The sequence below is a fragment of the Acipenser ruthenus genome, chromosome 5 (genome assembly GCF_902713425.1).
Source record: "Acipenser ruthenus chromosome 5, fAciRut3.2 maternal haplotype, whole genome shotgun sequence".
Taxonomy (NCBI): Eukaryota; Metazoa; Chordata; class Actinopteri; order Acipenseriformes; family Acipenseridae; genus Acipenser; species Acipenser ruthenus.
The window spans coordinates 11,071,411-11,090,801 of NC_081193.1; the positions used below are offsets into that span (position 1 = coordinate 11,071,411).

The 19,391-nt window shown below is 35.2% G+C and overlaps 1 protein-coding gene across 1 annotated transcript in view; it reads right to left on the reverse strand.

Annotated features, from left to right (window-relative positions):
- nbas (NBAS subunit of NRZ tethering complex) overlaps nt 1-19,391 on the reverse strand; it is a 220,453-nt gene that overhangs the window by 126,550 nt on the left and 74,512 nt on the right. The window contains exons 24-30 of the mRNA XM_034004808.3: nt 18,118-18,303; nt 15,363-15,536; nt 13,821-13,954; nt 11,773-11,835; nt 10,492-10,614; nt 10,067-10,169; nt 2,064-2,293 (exon numbers count right to left, since the gene is read on the reverse strand). Of these exons, the coding sequence (XP_033860699.3) occupies nt 2,064-2,293; nt 10,067-10,169; nt 10,492-10,614; nt 11,773-11,835; nt 13,821-13,954; nt 15,363-15,536; nt 18,118-18,303 (1,013 nt within the window). The remainder of the gene's footprint in view (nt 1-2,063; nt 2,294-10,066; nt 10,170-10,491; nt 10,615-11,772; nt 11,836-13,820; nt 13,955-15,362; nt 15,537-18,117; nt 18,304-19,391) is intronic.

The window sequence follows — 19,391 nt, forward strand, 5'->3', positions numbered from 1 at the left end:
GGAAAATGTGTCAAACAAAAATCTAATATTGTATATTTTTTTTGTGTATGTAGGGTGTATAAGCGGATATGTTTACTAAACCCCAGGGCCATGTATTTGGGGCAGCAGTGTGGAGTAGTGGTTAGGGCTCTGGACTCTTGACCGGAGGGTCGTGGGTTCAAATCCCAGTGGGGACACTGCTGCTGTACCCTTGAGCAAGGTACTTTACCTAGATTGCTCCAGTAAAAACCCAACTGTATAAATGGGTAATTGTATGTAAAAAGAATGTGATATCTTGTAACAATTGTAAGTCGCCCTGGGTAAGGACGTCAGCTAAGAAATAAATAATAATAATAATAATAATAATATCAGAAAAAGCTTTATTAAAACATGTTTAAGGTAACTTCAGTTTTGTCCTCCAACTCGTTAACTTTAAACAACATGACAATGTGTTAATCATGTGCATGATTTCTGCACAGATTTCATTTAACATCAAAATGACCTTATAATGACCCATAGAGTTTGGTTGGTGTAATACGTCAGAGGTAATTTGTGTTGGCCCGACACGTCTTCCGGTGCTGTGAGGCTGAGAATTGCTTACACTGCAAGAGCAGGATGATGCATTGTCATTCCAGTCTCTCGCACTCCAGTCTCGTCCCTCTTAGCATGCAGTAATTAATTTCCTGCAACACCATTTTAATACACTCGAGTGCAGTGCCAGGACTGAATGAGTGTAGTCATCGTTTGAATGTAAAATTAGTCACGGAACCGCATTATGTAGCAAAGCACTCAAACTGAAGGACTTTTGAATGGGAAGCTTATTTTTTAAAAACTTCCTGACGGTTCATTGGAGAGAAAGAGGGTTACTTGTATCTACTGTCAAAGTGAGTTCCAGTATCACAGAAGTGCATCTAGTCTGCTGTACCACCTATGTGCTAAACATGCTTTCACTTCTCAAAATACACTGTCTAGTAGTTCTTCTGCTACAGACAACAACAATACAACAACAAATTAAACGTGCCAGTTTGTGACAGAGTATTCATTTAGAAATTCAGGATCGCTGCAAACCCATGAATCAAGTTAAGTACGATACTATAACCAGTACTGTTGGATAGCTTCCGACTGCAGACCCTTTAACATTGTAGCTTTGTTTTATTTCAATAACCACATTTATTTTTAAACAATATAATTACAACTATGGAGGATATACCAGTTACTCAGTGAATGTTTTGTTTTATTCAGGAAATTTCAAGTTATTATTTTAATTTTTATTATTATTATTATTAGCAATTAAAAACTTCAGAGTAAAGCAAAGGTAATTGCAAATGCAGTAAGGTGAGTAATAAACTGACTCCATTGTGATTTAGCACTTGGTTCAAACAATTTATTAACAAATGCTGGATTGTAAATAAATATAAAACTATAAAAAGAGAATCCAGAAATTGGAAAACTGGGTTTTTATGCTGGGTTGTTTTTTGGATAATAATAATAATAATAATAATAATAATAATAATAATAATAATAATAATAATAATAATAATAATAATAATTACAAACTTCAATCAATGCAGTAATTGTATCAATTAAGTATGCGATTAAAACTAAGATTAACTGAGATTATTATTTTTTAAAATCTCAAGATGAACCGCGATTCATTTTTAGAATCAATTGACAGCCCTTACAGGAGCAGAGGATTTTTTTAATTCCAGAATTTAACCTTGAGAGCAACCTCATTTCAATTCTACAATATTCTACCATTTGTTTTCAGGAAAGCAGTACCTTTCATTTTTGGAAAAAAAAAAAATCTGTCAGCCGATATATCTTTAATTATCCGTTGCTTGCAATTCCAATTGCAAATAGGTCTGGCTAAAATGCAAACCGAGCTAATTGTTTGTCACATGTGTTGTTATTGCAAGCTATAACTGCTGGAGCAAAACAGAACAAAGACTTTGACTTAATTCTTTCCAGCAAAGTATTAGAGATTTATTTTTTATAAGAAAAAGATTTGAAAGAAAAATCATTAACAATCCCAAAGAGGGAGAAGTTCAATGTATTCTCTTTCTTTTTTACATGAAAATAATTACCTGGCCAGGTCCATGCAGTTATCCGTCAGGTTTGTTGATGAGTTGAAGTACTCCCTAGCTGCTGCCAAGACTAATTCAATGCTCCTCTTGCAGCTGACCTTGGGCTGCACTTTACCTCGGAAGGCCACAGTAACGGGTGGGTCGACTGCCACAGCGCTGCAGTGCATCATCTGTCCAGCCAAGCGGATATTCTCCAGGCGGCTTGAGCACAGCAAGCTTTCAGTAAATATCTGAAAGGTGAAAAGAGCCATTCTGTCAAGTTTAGAGCAGGAAGAATCCAGCGTTAGTTAGTGCCAGCCATGACAGCTAAGCTATCCAAGCTCAGCTTCTCTCTAGTACAATATAACCGGTAAGGTATTATATAGCCTTTGTCTCTGGACGCATAACTCCACTCTCGGTCAACTACCACACGGTATAACCTTCATCAACGAGCACTAGCTCTTATTGTTCATTGGTGTTTAAGTTTAACAAAGTGCTAATAGTGTGTAATATTCACACAGCCATTGGTGATTACACAGATGCATTGATTTAAATCGTGTAGATGAGTTTTCAGAATTACAATGATAACAAGCAATGCCTCATGATTTCTCTGGTATAGTATTTTGGCACCAGATATGCAGAGCCAAAGTAATGATGTGTGACTTTAACCAGAGATATACGTGGCTCGCTAAATAAATGTCATGTCAGAGGCTGTGTGAGGCCCTTCTGCATTGCCTGTGCTTATGAAATACTTCTAAAATAATAAAACTCTGTATTCTGTAAAAATGTGTTTACTTTGTGTTTAAGATGTGCACTTCTAGCGGAAACGTTCAAGGAAGGAAGAAGCTTGTGTGCCTGCATCTTTTTGAAAGGTAAGCAAAGTCTGGTTTCTAATGAAGTAAAGTGTATCGATCTCAAACTATGAAGAATACAAAAACCATGAAGTATATGTTTGTAGATTTATTTTTGTTCCAGTATGCTATACATGCATCTAAACCCAAAATACACCAACAAATGAATAGCCCTGACCATATTTTGTAAACCATAGTGGTACTACAGTACTCCTTTGAGGAACCTCAGTTTGTTATATGATTGCATAATGCTTTAATTATTCCAGATTTCAATATAACTTTCATCTAATCTCTACCACTGCACTCAGGGGCCATGTATCAGTTATGCTATCCAAGATGGGAGTATATGGACTAATAAAGCAGCAGATGTTCCTAACAAAAAAAAAAAAAAAACTTCAAAAAAGCTGAAATACCAAGACAAGAGAGATAAAGATGATCCATCTCCATTGCCGAAAGTGCTGATCAGTAGTTGCTGTTCAAACCAGTGCATTTAAACAATATCTTTTGTGAGCTGTGATGTTTCATTGTTATAAGCCTGGGGGCTCAATCTAAAATAAAATCATTTAAAAAATCAGGATCATGTTTTAAGTGTTATATTTGTCTTATGTAATAATGTACAGAATATAAGATGGTTGTACAGTAGTCTCTGCATATAGGAACACCTCCTAACACTTCGCCTAAGGGAACACCCTTGTGGTGAAACTGATTTTTCCCAATATAAATGCTATGGCTAAATGAACAGGAACTTCGCTTAAAAGAGCACCTTCTTGGCACCGATAGCGATTATTTCAAAACAGATACAGTATTGTTTTGTAAAAAAAACGACTTGTCATCTCGAGAGGAACACTGATTGGTTTATTAACTATTTCCAGAACCCGTCATATCACTGAATTGTTTTGTATTCTGATTTCCACGAGTGCACCTCATCGCTACAAAATGGCATGTAAACAAACAACACAATGCACCGCTGTTTCTCTTGCTACACAAAGTTTGAAATTGTTCGAGCTCTTCAAAAAAACCTGAATCAGACACAAGTCGCCGAGCAATTTGGTGTTTCCCGTTCTGGTGAGTTGCTTTACCATTCTATTAAATAATGTGCATGTCTTGTATATTGCTGCTGCATTTTGTAACACGTGTAGGGGTGCTGTGCTAATTTAGCTTGACAGTTAGTTTATTAATGTTAAGTTAACCCTAAGTAATGACGACTATTTTTGATTCTGCTATTGTGATAGACCGAAACATACCCGCCAGCTTCATGGTTTTTGTATTCTTCATAGTTTGAGATCAATACACTTTACTTCATTAGAAACCAGACTTTGCTTACCTTTCATAATTTCATTGTACATAGCGATTTAAGCTTTTTGACAGTGTTGGTTTGCTTTAGTTTTATTAATGTTAGTTTGTCTGTTATTTCATTATTATAGTTTATTAACATACACATGCCCATTGTTTTGCTTTTACTTATTCAGTTCATTTCATATGTTGATGCACATGCGTCATGAAGTAATATATATGTATTTATTTATTTATTTATTCATATTGTGTCTGGTGGCTAGCGTCGTCTTAGAGAACACTTTGGCTATAAGAACACTCTGCTTGCTTCCCGAGGGGTGTTTTCTTAGCTGTAATACAGTAGTAATACTACTGTATTACAATGTACATTGTTGTGTGCCATCTCTTTCGGTCACAGTCTTTGTTATACTTTTTTATTTTACTGCTAATTAGTTTTTTTGAAAGCCTTTAAAGCCAGAAATGCTTAACTCCAATTTGCCCCTTGTTTTTAAATCAGGATTCAGTGCAAATTCTATTTAAAAGAAACAGGCTCTGATTCACCACTAACACAGCGAGGACCTGTTCGTTTTTAAAATTGCATTGATGTACTGCATTGTTGTTGTGGAATTTTTCTTTAAAACAACCCGCCTCTTTAATATAACAGGTGTTTTCAACATGAGCAGTCTGCATTGTACGAGTGACATTCCCATTAAGCCAAATGCAGCTCACAGAGGTACTAAAATAGCCAATCAAATGGCGCACATGATCTGTTTCCTCATGTACACGTGTAACAGCACAGCACAAATAATTTTGATTAGAATAGCAAAGCAAAGGGCCAAAGCAGATTGTAACAGTAATGTATGAAGAGGTGAGAGCTTTCAAAGCAAAGCTGAATTTGTGGTAGCAACACATGTCAAACAGAAATTTTGTTCACTTCACTGCATGCCAAGAGATTCAAGTGTTACAAAAACATTAATTTGATGATGAAGACTACAAGCACTGCAGTGAAAAAGTAGCAAACCTGATGAAATAACTGATTGTCGATTTCAAGACTTCCAGTCTCATCGAAACATCTCTCAGTTTTTTGTAAAACCATTTACCTGTAATCATGGCCGTAACTAGCTATGAGGACACCGAGGTCGTGTCCTCGGTTGTTATTTTTCATCATAAATGCTGATGCTCATGTAGAAATTCTGGTAAAGCACAAAATACTTAATTTTCTCTGTTGGTTTGCAGTGTAACATAGATTTGGGGGTTCAATAGTAAATACCAAGCAGTCATATAAATACTGCCAGCTATAGCTTAAAACCTAAGTTTGACCTTGATAGAACGTCAGCTCCAGTTATGGCCCTGCCTGTAATGTGATATAGCCCAGCCAAATCTTCAAATGGAGCCAATCGATTTTCAGTCCAAACAGCATCTCAAGGATAAATTCAACGAAGTGCCGTAGCAAGATTTCTACCAGTATGTTCCAGTCAACGAATTCCTCAAATTGTCAGAACTTTTTCGTAAAACCTTGAGTTTATTTGGAAGCATTTGCATTTGCAAGCAGCTCTTCTCGACAATTAACCTTAACAAATTAAAACACAGATCAAGGCTTACGGATGAACACTTGGCTGCTGTGTTGTGAGTGGCCAAGACACTGGTGCGAGAAAAGAAGTGCCAAGTGTCCAGATAGGTCACAGAAAAGTACATTTCATAGTGGTACCGTTTACTAAATCACATTTTCACAGCCTGACAGTATCTTTTTTTTTTCTGTGTTAAAAACGTTATATTTTGGAATATAACTTAAACATTGAGACTTAGCATTATACACTGTGGCTTGTCTTTTCTTTATTCTCGTCGCATGTAAACAGGGGAATTATGGCAACGTATTACCGCAAAGAACTGGGGGATATCGGAGGATACTGTGTAACCAGACTCGAACATGGTTCACGTCCAGATTACAGTTAAACTAGTTTATCTAACCCAGTTATGCAGACAACAGAGTTCGAGACTACCTCCTGAGTAGGTTTCAAACTCTGTTGTTGAAATCAGTTATGAACCGTGTTTAGTGTGGATGCAAATCGATCTAAGCACTTTTAAACAGGTTTTGAACCCTTAACTCGGTTCTAAAAAGCTAATGTGGCCAGGGCCTAAAAGACTTCTTAAAACAGCAGTGTCAATGATTACTGTACTGTACCTAAACTGACAGTTTGTATGGTAATGTTTATTGACTTGTATATTATTTTTATTATTATTATCAGTTTTATTATTTCTATAATTTATTAGTACTGTATTTTTTTTTTATTAATTTGTTTATTTTACTAATTACAGTACAGTATTGTTCAGTACATTAATTACATGTTTTTTCTTCATTTTTATAATTCATTTAGCTGACCATCTTTATACAAGGCAACATAGAATTACTGTATTAAATATTTAAAATACAGAATGTTACATACTGTATAGTAATGTACAGTACTAGCTACATGTTACATTGTTTTATATTGTTTCTTCGGTAATAAACCTTTATACTACATACATTGTATATGTACATTAATCAATTAGTATTGTACTAGGTTTTGATTTTTGTGCTGATTTGGCAGGTATGTGCATGTATCTGGTTATTACATACCTTGGTTATAACATACTGTTTTTACGGTCCCAAGGCAGTACATTATATCAGAGTTTCACTGTGTGTGTGTGTGTGTGTGTGTGTGTGTCTATATATATATATATATATATATATATATATATATATATATATATATTCTAAACAGAACATTACCAGAAGTGTGCTATTCTTTTTTAACTCAGTTGTGCAGGGACTTTTGTTAACATCCAATGAAAAAGTCTACAAGGAAATTGACTGCGGTGACAGTTAAGAGTCCTGAGTAAAAGGTGAGGGCACATAACAAAAGGTCAGATATCTAATCAGACAATGCCCACTGCAGGGGAATTCTTGTTTTTATTTTGCTGTTGTACTGAATGACATGAGACTGCTCAAATACAATCACCATTACAGTTTCAATAGTCTAATAAAGCATGGTTAGTTTCTATCATTGATAACTACAGCTCTACTATAAATGTGACAACAGACCACACATCTCAAACAGTCTTACTCAAGCCAGTATATATGCTTAGTAGAAAAGAATTCTCCAGTCGGAATATGTATATAAAAAAATATTTTTGAAAAGGTATAATTCTGGCATATATGTTACAACATACCAGGAAAATTAAGCACGTATTATAATTTGCATCAGATGGTGTGCAAATACAACAACACTCATCCGTTTTTAAAGCCTGAGCTTTTTTTGGGGGGGTGTTTGCACACTGTGGTGTTTTTATCGGCTTTTAAAAATAAATAAATAAGACTTATCTGAATATACTGGAGTCCTTTTTTATTCAGGCCTTCAAGTTATTGGAAAACCCTATTTGCTGATAAGAATTGAGTAGACTTTTATCATACAGCGAACAATAAAGCTTCAACAAATTTCCTGTGTTCTCTTGCTTATACCTTACAATGCAATTTGATCACAAGATAAGATCTCACAATCTGTTTTTATTGCATTTTCAGAAGTATGGGATTGTGAGATAGTACACACAGGCAGGTGACTCACTGTTTTCTAATAAGAATAGCTCTTTAGAAGTCAGCATAAGAACCACACTTTAAAGGGTTACAGAACATTCTGGAATTTGTGGACAGTCTAATTTTACCTTTGAGTTTAGTTTTAAAATAAAATTGTTTGTTGTTCATGTACTATGTATGTAAAGTTCTGTAGCAAAAAGCCAAGCCATTTGGAGCCCCAATGTCACATTCTACAAGTCAACAGGTTCAAGTTAAAGTACTGGTTTGGCTTCTCTAAAAAGCAACCTCCCTCTGTCTATGTGTGCTTGCTATAAAAACGTGAACGTGCTTGCTATGAAAACGTGATTGTCCTTGCAATAAAAACGTGAACATGCTTGCTATAAAAACGTGAACGTGCTTGCTATGAAAACGTGATTGTCCTTGCAATAAAAACGTGAACATGCTTGCTATAAAAACGTGAACGTACTTGCTATAAAAAACATGAACAAGCTTGCAATAAAAACGTGAATGTGCTTGCTATAAAAACGTTAACATGCTTGCTATAAAAACGTGAACGTGCTTGCTATGAAAACGTGATTGTCCTTGCAATAAAAACGTGAACATGCTTGCTATAAAAACGTGAACGTGCTTGCTATAAAAACGTGAACATGCTTGCTATAAAAACATGAACGTGCTTGCTATAAAAACGTGAACATGCTTGCTATAAAAACGTGAACGTACTTGCTATAAAAAACATGAACAAGCTTGCAATAAAAACGTGAACATGCTTGCTATAAAAACATGAACGTGCTTGCTATGAAAACGTGATTGTCCTTGCAATAAAAACGTGAACATGCTTGCTATAAAAACGTGAACGTGCTTGCTATAAAAACGTGAACATGCTTGCTATAAAAACATGAACGTGCTTGCTATAAAAACGTGAACATGCTTGCTATAAAAACGTGAACGTACTTGCTATAAAAAACATGAACAAGCTTGCAATAAAAACGTGAACATGCTTGCTATAAAAACATGAACGTGCTTGCTATGAAAACGTGATTGTCCTTGCAATAAAAACGTGAACATGCTTGCTATAAAAACGTGAACGTGCTTGCTATAAAAACGTGAACATGCTTGCTATAAAAACATGAACGTGCTTGCTATAAAAACGTGAACATGCTTGCTATAAAAACGTGAACGTACTTGCTATAAAAAACATGAACAAGCTTGCAATAAAAACGTGAACATGCTTGCTATAAAACGTGAACATGCTTGCTATGAAAACGTGATTGTACGCAATAAAAACGTGAACATGCTTGCTATAAAAACATGAACATGTTTGCAATAAAAATGTGAACGTGCTTGCTATAAAAACGTGAACATGTTTGCAATAAAAATGTGAACGTGCTTGCTATGAAAGCGTGATCGTGCTTGCTATAAAAACATGATCGTGCTCACATCCAAGTGTTCTACAGCTATGGGCAAAAGTGTTGCATCACATAGAATTTTAGGATTGAGACATCATTTAAAAAAAAAAATCATGTAATCAAAGAAACTACAAAATGATATTGCAAAAGTCTACTGGAAGGCTTAATAGTAGTACAGTATTTCATGCTAGATTTAGAAATGTAAATTGTCAGTTTTTCATTAAGTATATGAAAAACTAAAAAGCAGTATGCAACTCAATATGTTAACATAACCATAGTCAGCAGGTTGCATTCAACTTTATGAAGCAAAATTAGTTAATTCTATAGGGTGATGCAAACCTTTTGGCCTTAGTTGGTCGTCTCTCAGCAGTATGAATATCCTCAGCAACTTAACATTCCATGGCCTTTGTTACTAAATTATAATATATAAATATACGCTAAACAGAGTTCTACTTATTTTTAACGTATTTCTTAAATTAATGTTACTCCTGTTTTTCCAGCTAGTTTGAAACATCCAATTGGAATGTTGTTGCAACAGTGCATATCACAGTTGCAACCAGGGACCTCCACTTCTGCTGTGAAGCCAATGGCCTCTTTTACCTGTCTAACCAAAGAAACAGATGTTATCGGACGACTGAAGCTTGGAAGCAAAGGTAAGTCTCTACCTAGAATTGTCAAGTGCTCAAACATTTAGACCAGTAAACTGTCCATGTCTATCTGTGTTTCTACAGTATTTCTGTCTACTGTATCTTTCTAAATTACTTAGGATTGAAAGAGCTTGATGCTATCCACTGTTTTTAAAATATTACAGAATAAGAAATAAAAAATGCAAAAAGGAAAGTTTTTTCTATGCCTTATCATGTTTAGAAAGCCTTAAGGGTTTACTTGACTATATGCCATAGCTAATTAATAACTGTGCAGTACCTCATAGCAAGTGTCTTGGTCCAAGCACTTGTATACATTCTGCTGCATGTCTTGCAAATCCTGCAGCAATCCTTTCCAATGGTTCTCACTTACAGGTGGATTCCTGCCAAAAAAATCAATATATACCAGTATTTTATTAGGGCATCTTCCTGCCCTCTGTGAAATTCCTTACTGTGCACCATCTGGGAATCTGGGGAAAGTGTGACAAACCGGACTTTTTTTCTAATTTATCTCTCATTAATTTAAGTAAGTATTGGTGTGAAAAAAAAAAACCAAAATAAACAAACACAAAAAACCCAGTAAAATAATATATGCCCTTGCTTATACACAACAGCAAGCTCCTCTGAGACCAGCCAGACCTTTTTAGATATCTGAAGACCTCTTTCTATTGTGTTTGTATACGGGTCTAGATCAATGTAACTCACCTGCGCCCAGTGTGTCTGGTGAGCTTTACCATCAGTTGGTGGGCTTCCTCTCGGCTGGATTGGCTGTTCTGCACAAACGAAGGGGGTTTTGGCAGTCCATGCTTCTCCAAAATCTCTGCCACACTGCAAGTGAAAATATTTCATATTGACCTTTGAAGCCATCAAAACAAACAAATAATAACAAAAAAAAAAAAAAAAATTATTTACATCTGAAGCAAACTTAATACAAATTTCTTTGAATGTTCTGTCATTTGCCATGGCAACATAATATTTCTTGTAAACGGAATAACTAACATTTCTACCTAATGCAGGTAGCATATATTGTCCTTACGAGTGGTTTACGATGTATAGTATGTTATTTTAAAGATCCAGTATCACATCCATTTAAGTTATAAAAAACCCTGTAAGATGTATTTGATCTTGGTGTGCAGTTCCCTATCTTCCCAGATCACATGAAATAACTTCAGTACTTTTTTTCAGAAATATAAACTGCTTCGGGCAACTCTGATCTATCCTGAGGCTTGGTGGCACTGTTTACATCTTTGGGTGCAGTCCAAGAATTAGCATCTTGATTCTTTCCAGTCAGTAGCAGCACAGTATACCCTCCTAAGTCAGTGGATGCACCTATTCATTATTATCACTCAAGAGTTCCCCCGAGCTAACTTTTACAGACAGCAGGGTCACGACCTGGTGTCATGTGCAGCAGTGTGTGCTATGTATTTGTTTCCCGATTACACCAATTGCATTGCTGGAAATAGCTGTCATCTGGTATCCAACTGATGACTGAACTCAATTGACCTATAAGGTTTAGAGATGTTTTATTTTTAGACACCATCAAAACATCATTTATATTTTATTTTGTCTATATTTACTGTTTTATTCTCAACTGAATCCCCCCCTCTCCCTCCCCCTGAAAATTCCACACAATTCCAACAAAACACAGTTACAAAGTACAGACAGTATTAATTCCTATATCCATCTTACACTATGCTTTCAAATGTAACACTATTTGCAATATCATGTATAGCTTGCTGGGAAACATATTCAAATTTCTTAAAACTAAGGCCATTTCAATTACAATCATCGGCTGGTTTCAGTTCAATCAAATACATACTGCACCTGGCAGCAGAATTAAGACAGATATGCTGTACAAAGAAAGGTGCAAATTGGATAAATGACAATCAGCTGGATCTAATTCATTACTAAAATATCCCTACAAGCAAACTGAAACTGCATGTGTCCCTGTTCTGCATTTTGTAATAATGTGTAAAATCGACAAACCTCAGATGTTTCTCCAACTGATCCACCTTATCATGAAGGATTTTAGTCAGGTCGGTTTCATGGCTATGGGAAAATAAATTAAAATATTAACCCACATAGAATGCTTTGTTCTTCAGCATACAGTTTTTGACTACTGGAGAAATGTGTCTTGTCCCCTTTAGACTTGATGCATTACAGCAAACTGAACAATCCCAAACACTAGATATGGGAGACTGCTTCATCTCAATGTACTGTTTTTCATTTGTGTTAGCCTTGTGTATTTTTGGCACATGACGCAATTGTTCGCCATGCTGATGGGGTGAATTTGGCAAAATGCATTGTGTGTGGCTGCCTTGAGCTCCGCCACTGTGGCACACTGGTCCTCATGTACTGTCTTCTTTAATGAACCACTAGACTGCTGTTGCAGGTAGTAATGTCAGGTGTCCATGAACATGGGCCTTCCTGACAATATCAAGGCCTAGAAAGATGGCATCCAACCACTTTCTGTTCTGTGACTTAGAAAACCCTTTTATTTAAATGTTAAATATGTTATTGCTATAAAATACACAAAACTACATTAATATATACACTACTGAATTTGATAGTCTTCCTACTGTATATATTAAGCTTGTATAAATACTGACTAATGTTATTCCATTGGTACAATTACAATTTTGTGTAAAAAAAAATACATTAAAAAAAATATATGTTATGCAGAGTTTCCACTTTGCTAGTATTGTTTGTTCACTAACCAGTAGAACACATAGAAAATATTTCTTAACTTAATTTGTAATATGTAATAGTTTTCATGTGGTCAACTGTTATTTTTGTTAGGGAGTATTTAAAATGAAGTCGGAATGAAGCCGGTTTTACTAAAGGTTGTGCAGCTTTTGGGGTCAATTAATCTCAGTGGTAAAACGAAATGCATATTAACATCACTGAAATTTGCTTTGGTCCTATACAGCCTTTAAAACTGAAAAAACTGACAACGTTAATTGGGTATCAGGGGGTTTCTTTACTGTGACTGTCTCAGATCTGTTAACCAGACCTTCCTTATTCTCAAACTCCATTCTGGGTCAGTAAAAGTCTATGTTTAGTCCATTTTCACATATTCCCTTCTCATATGCTTAGTTTTCATCACTATAAATGGAAATGAAACCAGAAGGTACCTTTGGGCATTAGTTATCTTATATAAGTGGTTTGTTAATTAATCCTCCATTGCATTTTATATTACACTGTCATGCATTTAATGTGAAGCTATGAATCACTGAAGCCATGTGAATTGTCTTAAGAAAATATTGTGACTAAATCAGCCCTATTTTGTTCAAAGGCAAATTTGCAGAGATGAGCTAGAAATGGCATATTCTAGAATATATGAAACATCACTAAGATAGTCATAGACTAGAGCTGTGTACCAACTTTAAAGACATTATTTCAGGGTGTGTACCATTGATTTGGTGAGAGGTTAAAAAAATGTGGCACTGAAACATGGTTGCCAACTGTAAGAGTATATTGAGAGAATCATATAATTCAGATGTTCACCAATAGCAAAACACTATCTTGCTAACACAATGTGTCCTCTATATCTAAAATACATTTTTAAAAGTCACATGACCGTAACGTGACAGCAATATTAGGTCAAAGGTAAATTTCAAGGTAACCAGCACATTTAACATATTGGGTTCATATAACTGCAAATATGTAATCACCACCTTAAATGGTGTCTGAAATAGTTGTGGTATTGACTGTAGAATTACAGAATACAAGTATGAATCCAATATCTCAAGCGTTAGGTCCTCATCATTCGGAAACCAAAAAAGTCACATGACCCCTATATGGCGGCCATCTTGGGTCACGTGTTAATGAAAATATTCATAGTAATATTCATAAAATATTCAATTCATAGTGTCAGCTCCTTTCAGCAGCTAAGTTGTTTCCCGGTAGTTTTACACCATTACAATTGCTTTATTGACTTTGCTTCAAACTAGGACTCAAAGTTCTGAGATTTGTAGTTCTATTTCTTCACAAAATATTTGATTAAGATTCACAACAGTATTTGATCCACTCACCCGTAGCCTCTCTGTGGAAGACATTCAAGGATATCATAACAATGGGGCAGCTGATTATCTCTCTCACAGCTATAAATACACTCAAGGGCTATAGACATTAACTGGTCATGGTCTCCAATAATTTTCTGTTGACACTATGAAGAAAAATATGCAATGAAATATGTAGTGTTAAAACCCAATACAAAACTGAATAAATATGCAATCCACAACAGATAATTAAATTCCACAAGATGTAAAATACAATAGAACATGTCATATCCGATTTAACTGGTTCTAGTGGTCCACCGGATATTTAAAAATATTGTATCTCAGAGAGAGTCGTCATACTACATTGTGGTTGTTTTATTAATGTCAGGGCTTTATAAATTACCAATGCCAGGTACATCAGTGTGTCTAAAACACCAAAGTATGGTTGTGCACGTGTACTATACAAAAACATTTGTGAAAATGATTGCAGATACAGTATTTGGCAATTTACAAAACAGCATTCCAATATATATATATATATATATATATATATATATATATATATATATATATATATATATATATTTATTTATTTATTTTTTTGCACCACGCGAGTACACAAACCAGCTTTGGAGGTTGGCGGAAAAATCTTATTCCAGCTTTTTAAAGGCAATTAAATTACTTTAATCCCTTTTTTCTTTTAGTTAACATACTTAAACTGGGCAGTTACGCGAAGCGACAGCATGTAAAAATGAATCCGAAATCCCGTCTTTTTTATTTTTTTTAATCTGCAACTGAACTGCTAAGAGCTGAATTTACTGTTTTAGACACATAATAAAATGTGCATTGATCAGTTTCCACCAGTACTGTTCAGTTAGTAGCAGCATGTGTAAATTATACATTTCAGAGGTCCATCGATTAATAAGAGGTAATTTTATCTTACAGAATCGGATATGACAGGTTAACTGTACAGGCAAATAAATCAATCTGCCTAAGCTGGGTAAGTTTCCTCCACCCAAAACATGGACATCCTGTATAGCACTGGAATATAGAATTAGCATTAAAAACTTCAACTGACTCTGCAGCCTGTTGTGATAACATTGATCATCATAACTCACAATTCATCACAATTTCAAATACACTGGGCTCTGTCTAAATGTATGTATGTGTGTTAGTTCCAAAAAAAATAAAATAAAGCGGTTTAATTTTTTATAATGTGGAACAGGTTTAAGGTGGTATGGTCATGGCTCCCATTTGCCCCATAATGCCATTACACTAACACTAGTAGTTTCGTTATAAGACGGAACACAAATAGCAAGGTGTCTTAACTATGGCTCCTGACTACAGCGTTATAAAGGGGGAGCACTGAATATTGGTTTTCCAGTGCACAGTGCTGTAATCAATTTGTGCACAATGGGGGCTACTATTTGATATGTAATAATACATGGTAAAACTATTCAGACCCATGCCTGTGCTTTAAAATGTGGCAATATAGCATCAAGTTTTATTTTCTCTCTGTCAGAGAAAATGTGTACACTGACATCAAAGATGAAAAAAAAAAATACTAAAACTTACATCAGGTTTGGAGTGCTGAAAGATCTTCAAGGGATATTTCAGGTCTTCCTTGGCTAGTGTAACCAAGTATTCCTTTACAAGAATATTTGCAGATCCTGGTTTCTGACTCTCGCATCGATGGAGAAAAGGGACCATCCACTGGTAAGCATTTTTCACATACATTTCTTCAGATGACTAAAGATAATCAAACACAAAGATTTTGTTAAAATGGGGTTGTGATTTAGTGGCGTTAGTTAAATTGTAGAGTAGTTCTGAAGTACGGCGGAATTAGGTGGAAGCAGTTTCAGTGTTGGATCACTTCACAATGGACATAAGTTCCCGTAATGAGGACGGCAAGGTCTGACTATTTTTCTAACATTAAACCAATGTTATTCAATGCAAATCAGTTAATACACAGGGGTTCTTTTTTGAACTGACTACTTATAATGTATTTCAACCCAAGATACTACTGTAAAGAATAAAGTGGTCTTACAGTTAAATATACCGAATTAACAGGTTTCTTTCTATAACATACTGACTTGGTAGAAACTAGTGTTGGTAGTTTGATGCAACATATGTGAACGAATAGAGGCTGCAGCAAGTGTACTAAGGATAACTGTCATCTAAGTCGGTATGCACAAGAATGCTTGATTCTAAATCCCCAACCATTCCATGTATTTTGCTTTCATTTTCAAAGACAAGATAAAACAAAATAAAAAATAAGAAACTTGAGGGTTATTTTGAAAGCTTTTTACTTCAAAGTTTTCAAACTAATAATAAACACATTAGGTATGTAGTTTAAGGCCTTGATGTTAGCATGTTTATTTTTAATTTTATAACTTTTTTTTTTAATGGTGAATTAAAACTTGCTGAAAGACACTCCTCTTGTGATAGACTGATAACATTTACCCTTTCCTTACTCACATGCAATGTACTGTATAAAGTATGAATTCAAGTTTTCTGTTGCAGGAATTTAAAGCAGTAATACATTCAGTTTTACATTTTTGATTAGCCACCTCTAATGTAGTTTGTCATAACTGTGACCAGGAAGAAACATTGGTTAATCTGAAGCTGTTATGAACATGTATTGTACAGAGTACAGTAGGACAGTAACAGAGCCAATAAGAAAGCAGGTTGTCTAATTGTGATAATACCCTGGGGAATCAACTGCCACCCAACAGCTTGTTGTATCTAGTCTAGCAGGTGGTAATGTCAGGAGGACATCAGGAAATGACAGGTACTGCAGATTTTCACAATGCATCTGAATGTATTTTAAATCCTACTTAGCTTTATTTGATATGAATTGTCTCAAAACACCCAATTACCATCTTTTCCCACTAACTGAGCAAGGGAATTTGGTTGATGTTGTCTTATTAGAAAGCAAAAACATAGCTAAATGGGGGATTGTTTTTTAAAACTAACAGTGAGAAGAAAAAAAATAGCATTGCATAGTATGAGATGCCACGGAGTACCCACGTTTCTGTTGTTCCTTTTACATCATGAGAACATTCCTGACAGCTCACCATAACCAGTAAAAGCAAAAATAGCTTTGTGTGCAGATGGATTCACACAGCTAAAACAAACATAATACTATAGAAAAAAGCACTGCAAAGAGCAGAATAAATGTTACAAAGATACACAGGTTTCGCTGCATAACTTGTATAGAGGCTGTTATCAGGATAAGCCTGTTATGTAACCTCCCGCACTGAAGCATAGCGCCGATAACGCTGTACAAAAGAGCCGGCTCCCTTGCAGGAGCTGGTATCAGGCTTATGTCTTCATATTTGATTGCGTCACCTACCAACCCTGACCCCTACCCCCATGCTCGCTACACTATATACACGAGAAAAGTCTGTCATTTGTGAGGGAGGATAGGCTATACAAATTTTGAAGTGTATCTGACTTTAGTAAAGCTATGTATTATAGATGACAAAACATATTGCATTTTATTTTATATTTGCTCACCTTTCAGTGCCCCCTAATAATGTTTTTATTTGGTTGCATAATCCTTAAACTTTGATTTGGTTGACTATGTTACTTTAAAGAAATGTGTTAATCCTGCTGAAAATGACTTACTTAATACTAATTGTATCATTAAGTATAATCTAATAATGAATTATTTCTTACCACATTTAAAAACAGCAGTGTAGAATAGTATACAAAATAAAATAATATACTCAACCTTAAATTCAAAAATAGAAATACTTAGTGATAAAATGTATGGTATAATAATAATCTATTGAGTTAAAGTTAACTTGATATTTAGATTTTTCTAAAGAAACACATGAACAAAGTTTTTACTTTAATAGTTATCGAACACAATGCTATTGTTTTCCTTTCTCAGAAATGTGGTAAGGAGATTTGGTCAATGAAGTTAAATCTGATATCCCAGAAACTCTAGCTGCTTTGTCTTTAAACTCAAACAAGTGCTATACTACTTAGTGGTAAATAAATATCATAGATTTTCAACTGAATCTGTGTATAGATCTGAAACATTTTCAAGTCCGTCAAGCAGAGATGAGTTTATCATAAGTATCGTGATACGAATCGTATCATGGCTTGTATATCGTAATACGAATCGTATCGTGGCTTGTGTATTGGGATACATATTGTGTATCTATATGTCTGCACTATTGGCAGTCTCTGCTTGAAAGAGGCCCAGGTGCCAGTGCCACTTTAACAGCAAATAATAAATCTATTGTAGTTTTTTTATTGATTCTTATAATAAGACAAGTGTTTCACTACACAATAGATGCAGAGTAAGAGTGCAACATACACTATTCATTAATAGCCTCAGTTTATCAATGCCTTTCATCTGCTGTAGATCCTTCAGAGTAACGGTCAGGTCGCATTCCGTCTCATATACCAGTGTCTCTAAGGTAACCAAATCATCACAGAGCAGCTCAAGGTTAGGGATGTTTCTCTCTTTCCCCAAGCGAACCAAAGACAAGGCGCAGTCCACCTACAAAGAAAGAGAGAGAGGGCATACACAACAAATCAATAGCAGCAGCTGCAGGATGTCTGTGTAATCATTACCTTTTATAGCGCAACCACCTTTACAGTAAACTTCACAAGCTTCAACATTTTATAATAGGCATGTTTTTCAGGATCCTAATCAGTCAGCTGCAAGATTCGACATGGATGCCCATTAAAATAACTCTAAAATTACCCCAGGCTAGTGCATGAGCTATGAGCTATTAAGTATTCAAAAACAATATTGATTTTAAAGTATAGCATATGTTCATGAGACAGTCAAGGTTGCTGAAAAACAATTAAGGAGCACATTTAAATATATATATAGATAGACAGATAGATAGATAGATAGATAGATAGATAGATAGACAGACAGACAGACAGACAGACAGACAGACAGACAGACAGACAGATAGATAGATAGATAGATAGATAGGCTCTCAAAAGTATTCACCCCCCTTGGATTTTCCACATTTTATTGTGTTACAACATGGAATCAAAATGGATTTAATTAGGAGTTTTTGCCACTGATCAACACAAAAAAGTCCATAATGTCAAAGTGACAAATACAATCTACAAATTGTTCTAAATTAATTACAAATACAAAACAGAAAATAATTGATTGCATAAGTATTCACTCCCTTTGCTATGACACACCTAAATAAGCTCTGGTGCAACCAATTGTCTTTAGAAGTCACATAATTAGTTGAATTGAGTCCACCTGTGTGCAATTAATGTGTTTCACATGATTTCAGGTTAAATACACCCGTTTCTGGGAGGTCCCACAGTTGGTTAGTACATTTCCTAACAAAAACTACATCATGAAGACGAAGCAACATTCAAAGCAAAACTTGGAATAAGGTTCTTCAAAAGCACCAATCAGGGGTAGGATATAAGAACATTTTCAAGGTATTGAATATCCACCGGAGCACAGTAAAGTCCATTATTAAGAAATGGAGAGAATATGGCACAACTGTGAATCTGTCTAGAACAGGCAGTCCTCAAAAACTGAGTATCCGGGCGAGAAGGGCACTAGTCAGGGAGGCCACCAAGAGGCCTATGGCAACTCTAAAGGAG